This window comes from Podarcis pityusensis, assembly GCF_964106645.2.
Source record: "Podarcis pityusensis genome assembly, chromosome: 10".
NCBI classification, from domain to species: Eukaryota; Metazoa; Chordata; class Lepidosauria; order Squamata; family Lacertidae; genus Podarcis; species Podarcis pityusensis.
In genome coordinates this window covers 4,411,089-4,422,858 of record NC_138035.1, presented here as the reverse complement: position 1 = coordinate 4,422,858, position 11,770 = coordinate 4,411,089, and the positions used below count along the sequence as shown (strand labels likewise).

The window sequence follows — 11,770 nt, the reverse complement described above, 5'->3', positions numbered from 1 at the left end:
ATTTTGTTTGCTGAGTGCAGGAGTCACAATCCTGTCACATTGTGTTGTGTCTGGCTTTTAGGTAAGGGGGTGAGGCTTGTCGCCGGAAATCCCCCCCCATCTCATTGACACGTGTTGCACAAGCACCACACTCACACATGCACGCATCTCCCCTTCCTGACCCTAGAGATGTCCCTTTTTAGGGGGCCATCCCTTAAAGCCTTCCGTAAATAAGGAAGCGCTAGCCTGACAGCTTCCCGCTATAGCGCTCCGCATAGCCCTATCTTTATTGTGAGTAGACCGGCTTGCCGAACTCTGGGTCAACCGGCGGCCGCCTCAGCCAATCAGCGTTAGCGAACAGCGCCTCTTGCGGTGGCCACGCAGGTACTGCAGGCTACTGCCGCTCTCTTCCCTCACCTTTGACAGCTCTCAATACAAAGTTTCCGAGTTCAATTGACCGTGACTGATTTAATCAAAATGTAGCAAGCTGCTTCCTGAAGGCGAAAGTACTTTGAACTTCAAAGTCAATATTCTTCATAAATTCACTAAAAATCAGCCGTACCTCGGATTCCCACCGGACCACTTTCATTCTGCTGTATATTGCAAGGACTATCAAAGGGGGGTGGTCTGATATCAAGCGGCCATAATCCTTTTACCGAGCAGTCACGTACTCTTGTGTTCCCCCCAGTAGACGTGACAACCTTGATAGCCATCGGTGATGGGCTCAGACAGAAGACTATCAGGGATACAATGAACTGCATATCTTAGTGTATTCTGCACGGACTCTTACAAAAGACTATGACCGGATTCCCCTCAGGGGGCAGGAAACTTCGCCCTTCTCCTTTGTTCTTAAACATGACTCATGTGGGGAGGGGAGAGGAGACTCCGGCCAGGTGTCAGGACACTCAGATTACCTGTGTAACCCCTCCCCAACTCCTCCTATTTTTAATATAATCATGATGTAAATATGATGTAATTCTGAGGGTGTAGCTTAGGGGATTAGTAACTAATAAAAGTTGGGGTCTCCCTTTGTTCCGGGCTTCCATTTTGCTTCACCTTGTGGGCGGTGGGAGTCCTGTCGCGACAGTCTTTTCCTAAATAAAGACCGGGCCTACTGGCTGCTGTTTTGCTCTGAATTTCTCTGGCTGGTGTCTTTGTTTCGTCCAAGGGAGCCCTCGGACCTTTCCGTTAACAGGCTCAGGTGGAAATGCAGGGAGAAGGAAAAAATCCTGGGGTGCAGATTTCCTCCGCTGCCCAGCTCGTCAGGGTGCCACTCCCCAGGGGTCCCTCTGGTTAGCAAAAGAAGGAGTCTCCAGCCACGTTAAATATGCAAAACAGCGGTCAGCAGACCTGATCTTTATTTGTTGCAACAAGGTTCAAACACAAAGATTGTTTGGTTGTGTTATGGGGGGGGGGAAGCTGCTCCTTTATCCCTTATGGGGTATCCAAGTGCCCATATAGAGTCCTTTTGTAGGTTCTCTATCGGTAGGAGGAAATAACAGAGGCCAACTACAGAATATTGAGAATCAAAGTAGCTAGTAAGCCTGGTCTTTATTAAAGCTGTTGCAACAGGGTGTTCCCCACACAGGAGGAGAGGAGAGGATCCCTAACAAAGGAGTGCAAGCCCTTATATAGACATTTTGATATTCCCCGCCCTGGAGCCCAAGACCTCCCCACCCACCGAAACATCATAAATACATCACAGAATTGGTGTAGCCCAAGACCACCCCCAAGACATCATACCTACATCAGAGAAGGGGTGGACTACAACAGAAATCTGAGTGCAGTGTTTCTCTCCTGTCTGCCAGGTTACCTGATTGGATTACCTGGGCATCCTGGCCACTCTTTTGTTATGATAGCTACTCAATTCCTGAATCCAGGTCACAGGTCACAGGCTCCCACTATTTATATCTTAAGGTAAAGGGACTCCTGACCATTAGGTCCAGTCGTGACCGACTCTGGGGTTGCGTTGCTCATCTCGCTTTATTGGCCAAGGAAGCTGACATAGAGCTTCCGGGTCATGAGGCCAGCATGACTAAGCCACTCCTGGCAAACCAGAGCAGTGTACAGAAACGCCGTTTACCTTCCCGCCGGACCAGTACCTAATTATCTACTTGCACTTCAACGTGCTTTCAAACTGCTAGGTTGGCAGGAGCAGGGACTAAGCAACAGGAGCTCACCTCGTGGGGATTCGAACCGCCGACCTTCTGATCAGCAAGTCCTAGGCTCTGTGGTTTAACCCGCAGCGCCACCCGCGTCCCTTATTCATGTCTTCTTGTTGTTTAGTTGTTTAGTTGTTTAGTCGTGTCCGACTCTTCGTGACCCCATGGACCAGAGCACGCCAGGCACTTCTGTCTTCCACTGCCTCCTGCAGTTTGGTCAAACTCATGCTGGTAGCTTCACGAACACTACCCAACCATCTCGTCCTCTGTCATCTTCTTCTCCTTGTGCCCTCCATCTTTCCCAACATCAGGGTCTTTTCCAGGGAGTTTTCTCTTCTCATGAGGTGGCCAAAGTATTGGAACCTCAGCTTCACGATCTGTCCTTCCAGTGAGCACTCAGGACTGATTTCCTTAAGAATGGAGAGGTTTGATCTTCTTGCAGTCCATGGGACTCTAAAGACTCCAGCACCATAATTCAAAAGCATCAATTCTTCGGCGACCAGCCTTCTTTATATTCCAGCTTTCACTTCCATACACCACTACTGGGAAAACCATAGCTTTTACTATATGGACCTTTGTTGGCAAGGTGATGTCTCTACTTTTTAAGATGCTGTCTAGACAATGGGGAAGTTTCCCACTATGACCTTGCAGAGAAATATTTGAGGTTAATTTGGGAGGGACAAAATGGTTCCAGAACTTTTTCTATTGGATTCAGACATGTGGTGTGTGTGTGTTCATAGAACCTTTATTTTGTATATATCAGACCTTAAAATTCTTACAACAATTGAATATGGTTGCACGAACTTTTAACACCTCTCCCCATTTAACACAATACATTTTTCAACAGGGTCATCGATACATCCAGTGGCGTAGCGTGGGTTGTCAGCACCCGGGGCAAGGCAAGTAATTTGCGCCCCCTAACCCGTGGATTTTAGCACTCGAGTGCGAGCGCCCCCCCCATGTTGCGCCCGGCCCCCCTGCACCCCCCAAGCTACGCCACTGGGACTGGGGGCGAGCGAAGGAGCCAAGGACCCCCCCCCAAAGGCTCATCAGGAATTTATTAAATTTATTATTTGCGGAGCCCCCGCGGGCCGAGGCAGCCGAAGCCCCCTCCCCTCGGGCGCCTCCCCGCCCCCTCCTCTCCTTGGGCTGTAGGTGGAGCTCCAGATCCGGGCTTGGCGAGCGCCTCTCCTCCTCCCGGCCGGGTCCAGGGGCTTCCAGCCGTGCTCCGTCCTCCCCCCCCCCGCGGCTGAGACTTGCACTGAGAGCCGGAGCCAGCGGCGCCCCCTTCTGCCGGGAGACCCTCGCCTGCCCGCCGGCTTCCTCTCGGAGGGTTTTGGGGAGCGCAAGGCGCGGCGAGGCCCCTCAGAGCTCTCCTCCCTCCCAGTCGGCAGAAGCAGTCGCCGCCTGTGGCTGGGCCGAGGGGATGGCGGCGGCGGCGGGGTGCGGAGGCTGCCCGTGCCCGGCCAGGCGTCGGTGGCGGGTGGCGGCGTCGGCGCTGCTGCAGCGGCTGCTCCTCCTGCGAGCAGTGAGTGGAGCGCAGCCGCAGCGGCGCAAGGCTGTCGGCGGGGAGCCCGGCGGAGGAAGGAACTTGTCCCTCCCCTCTGGACTCACGCCCCCCCCCCAGATGTTGCGCCCGGTTCGGCCGGCACCCCTGGCACCCCCACGCTACGCCACTGGATACATCACAAATATGTCACAAAGTAGGAGTCTTTGGCATTTAGAAAAATGAGCAGGTCACCCTGCCCGTTGGTAACCCTATTTTCCCACACGTTTTAACTACCCTCTTCCCCAAAGAACCATAATAGTATTCGGACATCCCCCCAACTGCAAGGCTTTCCTGCGCTTCTCCTGTGAATGCATCAGGATTCAATCCACCATCCCGATGGATTTCTGCCTGGGACATGTGCTGCCCTTGATCGCCTCCTGCCTCCTAAGGGATTATGGATCAGGGGGAGCCCTGGAGACCCCAATTCCAGAGGAGTCATTAGGCGTATTGGACAGTCGGAGGAAACAGTCCGATTCATGGTATCCGCTTCTTGCTACAATTGTATAGGCTGCTTTTCTGAGCCTCTTTGCCGTTGTGCATGGAAAGTGCCTGTGCAAATGGTCATTGTCCTGGCCTTAGTCTGAGGCTGTGGTGGGGACTTGGGGTTTTGGGGGAGTCGTATAACTGTCCCCCCTCCTGGTCTGAAGAGCACCAATACCTAAAACACGGATGCACGGCTCGTGGCGTGGGGTGGGCGAGGGAAGGATTTCGCAATGTAAATATTGGGGGGGAACCCCACTTAGTAATTAGTTTGCGGGATCAGCCCCTCCCCCGCTCTCCTGATCCACAGATGGAAGAGGGGAGGAAGGAAACCTTTCTCTCCCTCCCCCCAATTCCTCCCCTCCCGGCACATCCTTCCCTCACCCCGCCCCCACAATCCCAAATCCCCTCCCCAATATGTTGCTCCTCCTCCTCGCCATCCGACCTCGGTTCCGGAAATAGAACTCTGTTCCCAACCTGCCTGCTTCTCCCGGAAATGGAGCTTCCTCTCCGGATTGCTGCTCTGCGCCGTAGCTCTAGGGGCGCGCGCTTTCGGAAAGGGGAGGAGGGGCAGCAGGCGACACCGCCCCCCCCCCCGTGGATGTTGCAGGAAAGGAAAGGAGAATCTGGAGCGAGGACAAAGAGGTAAAGGGGTCGCGGGGGGAGGGGGGAGGACAGCAAAGGACCCAGGTAGGGACGCCGCGCCAGCTCCCCAAAGCGCCTTTTTGCGTCCCGTCGGCATGGCCTAGATCCCTGCATCCGTGCTGCTCCTTGGCAGCGGCGGACATGGGGCGCCCACCGAGGGGGTCTCCAGAGGGCTCCTTAGCCCCGTTTCCCCCACGCAGGGATCCCTGGGTCCCTGTGGGATCTGCACGGAGAAAGGCGGGTCATGAAAGGGTTAACGGGCTCGAGGGACGCCTGGATAGAGACCCCCGTGTGGCTTCCTTCTTGCAAGCTGCATCCTCTTCACGCCCCCATAAACCCCTGCCCTGCCCAGTCGCTGCGGTTCAAATCCGGAGAGGAAGAGGGGAGGGGAGAGGCCTTCTCAGAAGCGGCTCTTGGTTTCCGCAATCCCACCCGGGAATCAGCCAGAAACCTTTTCCTCTCTCAGGCTTAAAGTGTCTTTTCCACTGCATGGTTCATTGACGATGAGGATAATGTACACCTGTCATCAGAAACAGGGGTGCAGAGTCCATGGAATGGCTCTCAGGGCTGATATAGAAGTTGCACCTCAAAAGCATTTCTGTTCCTCTTATTCTTTGTTGGCAGTGTCAGAGTGACTGACAAGCTGAGATTCTTCCCAGTCAAAGGACCCATTTTCTTGATAGACAGTGCCTTTGTCTGGAGGCTCTGCGTACAAGGTGTGCTTATACAGGCCAAAAACTGCCAGTATTAGCACAGGTGAGGTATGTGACCTCCCCTAATTTACACACTGTATGTGAATGAGAAGTATTGGGTGGGATTACAGTTTAGGGCAGCCCTGTGATTTTCTCCACCCATGACATTTCGTGAACTGATATTGCAGTACGAAATCGAAAATAACTACAAAAGAATAACAATATAATAAGAATGATTGTAGTATTTCTAGCTTGCCTAACTGGCTGGGTTTCACCAGCCACTCTGGGCAGCTTACAGTACCTATAAATGACAGTAAAACATCAGACATTAAAAACCTCCTGATACAGGGCTGCCTTCAGCTGTCACCTAAATGTCAGATAGTTGCCCATTTCCTTTCCCTCTGCCTGCTTCCCTGTAACTTCGCTTCTCACGGGGTGTGTGGGGGTGAACCAGCAGAAGACCCTTGAAGGAGGACCTCAGTGTACAGACTGAGCGATGGGGGTGGAGATGCTCCTTCAGGTCTATAGAGAGTGATGCTGTAGGGTTTTAGGTCAGTGATCTTGCTCCTCCACAATGATCTCCACAGCAAGTCCGACATACAATTAGCAGAGTAGGAAAGAAAGCTTAGAGACAGCAAAAAATTCCTTCAGCAAATAAATTTGTGACTGAAGGCATAACAGGAATCTATGCCTGAAAAATGCAACCACAGCAATTTAAAGGTCAGCACCAACAATGTGAATTGTGCTCAGAAATGTACTGGGAGTCAGTGAATATCCTTTCAGACTGGTGTTATGTTGTCTCAGCGGCTGCTCCCATTCTGTTCTCTAGCTGCCACATTCTGGATTAGTTGCAGTTTACGAGTCACCTTCCAAGATGGCCCCATGTAGCGCATGGCAGTAGTCCAAGCAGGAGATTACCAGAATATGCACCACTCTGGGGAGACAGTCTCCAGGCATGGAGGGTCTCAGCCAGCTGGCAGACAGCTGCCCTGGATACAGAATTGACCTGTGCCTCCATGGACAGCTGTGAGTCCAAAATGACCCCCAGGTTGTGCACCTGGTCCTTTTGGGGCACAGTTACCTCCATCAGGTCTAGGGCGTCTTCCACACCTGCCTGCCCCCTTTCCCCCTGGGGCAGTATTTCTGTCTTGTCAAGATTCAACCTCAATCTGTTAGCCACCATCCATCCTTCAACTGCCTCCAGACACTCATACAGTACCTTCACTGGTTCCAATTTAAAAGAGAGGTAGAGCTTGGTATCATCCACATACTGGGGAACACCCAACCCAAACCCCCTGATGATCTCTCCCAGCAACTTCATATAGATATTAAAAAGCATGGGGGAGAGGATGGAGCCCTCAGGAACCCCACAAGTGAGAGCCCAGAGGTCTGAACACTCATCCCCCAACACCACTTACTGGACATGGCCCAGGAGGAAGGAGGGGAACCACTGCACACGGTCAAATGTGCACATACCATGGTCAAAGGTCTCCAAAGCCTCTGAGAGATCCAGCAGAACCAGGAAAGAGCCAGCGTGGTGTAGTGGTTAAGAGCGGTAGTCATGTAATCTGGGAAACCGGGTTCGTGTCTCCGCTCCTCCACATGCAGCTGCTGGGTGACCTTGGGCCAGTCACACTTCTGTGAAGTCTCTCAGCCCCACTCACCTCACAGAGTGTTTGTTGTGGGGGAGGAAGGGAAAGGAGAATGTTAGCCGCTTTGAGACTCCTGAAGGGGAGTGAAAGGCGGGATATCAAATCCAAACTCTTCTTCTTCTTCTTCTTCTTCTTTCGCCTTGGTCTCTAGCCCATCGGAGATCATCAAGCAGTCCAACCAGGGCAGTTTCTGTCCCATGATGAGGCCTGAATCCGAATTGGAAGGATAATGGTGGCAGAAGCTTTCCTGGTCCTGCCCCTCCAAAAGCTCCAGGCCCAAGACTTTCATTAGCTTTCAAGGGGCCATCGGAGATGCTGGAAGGAGGTGTGCAGGACACCATCCAACCGTCTTAGAGAGTCCATTCTGGATTTGTGTAGGTTTCCCCCCATAGCCTTCTCTTCTCCTGAAGATAACTCACAAGGCAGTGAAGGTTTAGGATCAGAGTTTTCCTTCTCGATGGGCTTCCTTCCCCGGTTGACAATCACATCAGCCTTCACTTTCCTCTGCAGCATGGGCGGAATCTGCCTTTTTGACTGTGGGATTCACTGTTGTTCTCCTCCTCTCCATCCACCAGGGTCTGCCTTCACCTGCAGCATAATTCCCCAACCCACCAAGAATTTGAGACCCAGCAGATATCCTCACCTGGTTTAGCCAGCCCGTTGAAGCCGTTGCTTGGATCGCTGCCTCTGTTGCATGCTGACAGCTTCTGGAAGCCACAGGTGAGAGCTGAGTGCAGGGTGGGGACCAATGGTGGAAAAATTACCCCACAAGGTGGACTACATGTCGCCCACCAAAGGTACTACCGCTCCCCTAACACCCCAAGCCATCCTATAATTATGATATTTAAGACAGATCAGGAATAAATTTATTTTTCAAGAAACAGCATAACTTCAGGCTGTTAATGACTCAGTACTACATATTCAAGGATGAAGTTTCCATTAAGTACAGTTATCTATTTGCCTTTAGTATTCAGATTTGTAAGTGTCATTTTAGGATAGTCCTGATTCAGGAGACAGGCACAAGATCAGGCTGCACCTCATTATTATAAGGAGCAATGGGTGTTGGTTTTTCCGTCTGGGATTCCCATGTGTCAGCTGCTTTCCTTCTGCTTCTCCTTCTCTTTCCATGCAATGCAAGGCATCTAGACGGAGGTCCATCTCCAAGAACAGGAGCTTCCCTGAGCACCCATTCAGCTGACCCGAAGCACCAAGACTTGTCACTAGTTCTCTGACTAACCCAGACCACAGTCCCTGGAAAAGGCATAGACCTAGGTCTCACATAATAGTCCATATGGACCTCCTGAGGCCAATGGGACTGTGCAGGTGCTTCATTAAGAGACAGAGGTGGATGGAGGATTATGTTGCAGAGGATGGGAAATGTCCAAAGGAACGATGGACCAGAGAAAGAGAGGGCCTTTTCATGGACAGAGAGCAGCTGCCTTTCCTGTGAGGAAACAATTGGTTTGAAAAGTCTGTATTCCTTGATCATGCTGCTTTATTAACAATGATTGAGGATTATGAAAGGTTCCTGATGCATTACTATCATTTGATGACATTGCATTTTCATTTCCTAAAAATTTGGAACAAGGGTAGGATGCGGGGAAATGTAGGATATGTTGAAATATGAGGTGGTGCTAATGGCATCTGATGTGCTCTCTTTTCCTTTGTTCTCTTCCTTGAAACCCAAACAGGATTTCCTTTCCTACCACTCTGAAGAAGGTGAAGGAGAAGACAGTCAAAACTTCAGGGGATCGGGCACCTTCAATTTAATTAGGAATAGAAATTAAAATGTGTCAAATGTGGAATATGCTTCACTGAATGAGCATACATAGCTCACATCAACGAACTCCAAAAGGAAAAACCATTTAAATGTATGGAGTGCGGAAAGAGCTTTAGTGAAAATGGAAGCCTTAGAACACATCAACGGACTCACTCAGGGGAGAAACCATATAAATGTATGGAGTGCGGAAAGAGCTTCCGTAGGAGTGGACACCTTAAACAGCACAAACGGACTCACACAGGGGAGAAACCATATAAATGTATGGCGTGCGGAAAGAGCTTCCGTAGGAGTGGACACCTTAAACAGCACAAACGGATTCACACGGGTGAAAAACCTTTTAAATGCATAGAGTGTGGAAAGAGCTTCAGTCAGAGTGGACACTTCAATATTCATCTACAAACTCACACAGGGGAGAAACCATATAAATGTATGGAGTGTGGAAAGAGCTTCAGTAAGAATGGAGACCTTAGAATACATCAACGGACCCACACAGGGGAGAAACCATATAAATGTATGGAGTGCGGAAAGAGCTTCAGTCAGAGTGGACACTTCAATATTCATCTTCAAACTCACACAGGGGAGAAACCATATAAATGTATGGAGTGCGGAAAGAGCTTCAGTCAGAATGGAGACCTTAGATGTCATCAACGGACTCACACAGGGGAGAAACCATATAAATGTATGGAGTGCGGAAAGAGCTTTAGTAAAAATGGAAGGCTTAGAACACATCAACGGACTCACACAGGGGAAAAACCATATAAATGTATGCAGTGCGGAAAGAGCTTTACTGATAATGGAAGGCTTAGAGCACATCAATGGACTCACACAGGGGATAAACCATTTAAATGTATGGAGTGCGGAAAGAGCTTCAGTAAAAATGGCGTCCTTAGAAGACATCAACGGATTCACACGGGTGAAAAACCTTTTAAATGCATAGAGTGCGGAAAGAGCTTTAGTGAAAATGGATACCTTAGAATACATCAACGGACTCACAAGGGGGAGAAACCATTTAAATGTATGGAGTACGGAAAGAGCTTCAGTCACAGTGGAAACCTCAATATACATCAACGGACTCACACAGGGGAGAAACGATATAAATGTATGGAGTGCGAAAAGAGCTTCAGTCAGAGTGGACACCTTAAATTACACCAGCGGACTCATACAGGTGAAAAACCATATGAATGCATGGAGTGTGGAAAGAGCTTTAATTTCAATGCATCCCTTAGAACACATCAACGGACTCACACAGGGGAGAAACCATTTAAATGTATGGAGTGCGGAAAGAGCTTCAGTCAGAGTGGACACCTCAGTATTCATCTAGGGACTCACACAGGGGAGAAACCATTTAAATGTATGGAGTGTGGAAAGAGCTTTCATCATAATGGAAGCTTTAGAAAACATCAATGGACTCACACAGCGGAGAAACCATTTGAATGCCTGGAGTGTGGAAAGATCTTCAGTCAGAGTGGACACCTCATTATACATCAACGGACTCACACAGGGGAGAAACGATATAAATGTATGGAGTGCGAAAAGAGCTTCAGTCAGAATGGAAACCTTAAATTACACCAGCGGACTCATACAGGTGAAAAACCATATGAATGCATGGAGTGTGGAAAGAGCTTTAATTCCAATTCATCCCTTAGAACACATCAACGGACTCACACAGGGGAGAAACGATATAAATGTATGGAGTGCGAAAAGAGCTTCAGTCAGAATGGAAACCTTAAATTACACCAGCGGACTCATACAGGTGAAAAACCATATGAATGCATGGAGTGTGGAAAGAGCTTTAATTACAATGCATCCCTCAGAACACATCAACGGACTCACACAGGGGAGAAACCATATCAATGTATGGAGTGTGGAAAGATCTTCAGTCAGAGTGGACACCTCAGTACTCATCTACAGACTCACACAGGGGAGAAACCATATAAATGTATGGAGTGCGGAAAGAGCTTTCTTCATAATGGAAACCTTAGAAGACATCAACGGACTCACACAGGGGAGCAACCATTTGAATGCCTGGAGTGTGGAAAGAGCTTCCGTCAGAGTGGAAATCTTAGGAAACATCAGCAGACACACATGGGAGAAACCATTTAAATCTATGGCGTGTGGAAGGAGCTTCAGTCAGAGTGGAACCCTTACTTTACGTGAACAAACTCACCCAAGAGACAAACCATATAAATGTCAGGAAAGGCGATAAAGGTTCAGTCCTAGTGGAAGTCCTATATCAACAGACTCATGGACAGGAAGAACTTTAAGAGTTGAAACCTACAAACCATCAACAAACTCAAAGCCGAGAAGCAGTTTAAATGGAAGGATTACAGAAAGTGCTTTTGTTATAATGGAGTGTTTAAGAAACATCACGAGAGTCTCAGATGGGAGAAACCATTTAGATGTATGGAGTGTGGGACATGTTCCTCTCAGAGTCCCCTCTTCTTCACAGCAATGAACTCAGAGGAGATCCGGCTTTTAATAATAATAATAATAATATCTTTATTGTCATTGCCCCCTCTCGGGGACAACGAAATTACTTGGCTGCTCCATCCACCCAGGTAGGGCACTCCACACAAAATCAAATCAACTATAAAAACACTAATTAAAACAATACAGTATAAAACAGCAAGGAAGATTAGATGACTTTCAAAGTCCAGGCTTCCCATTCAGGGCCGAGATCGCTCTGGGGAAGAAGCTGTTCTTAAGACGGCTTGTTCTTGTCTTCATCGTCCTGTATCTCCGTCCCGACGGCAGGAGCTCGAAGAGACAGTGACCAGGATGCAATGGATCTTTTACTATGTCCAGTGCCTTCCTATGGCACCTTGTGGCAT

At 49.4% G+C, this 11,770-nt stretch overlaps 1 protein-coding gene across 5 annotated transcripts in view; it reads left to right on the top strand.

The window, feature by feature from the left end:
* Positions 1–4,654: 4,654 nt before the first annotated feature.
* Positions 4,655–11,770, top strand: part of LOC308486253 (uncharacterized protein) — a 34,505-nt gene continuing 27,389 nt past the window's right edge. Inside the window, exons 1-3 of one of the 5 annotated variants that reach the window (XR_013991011.1) lie at positions 4,655–4,815; positions 7,735–7,879; positions 8,298–8,844. Coding sequence is in view for 2 of the 5 variants with exons in the window: in XM_081022857.1 (XP_080878983.1) it covers positions 9,033–11,042 (2,010 nt within the window). In the remaining 3 variants the exon portion in view is untranslated. The other 4 variants (XM_081022857.1, XM_081022858.1, XR_013991007.1 and 1 more) reach the window with 4 other exon arrangements.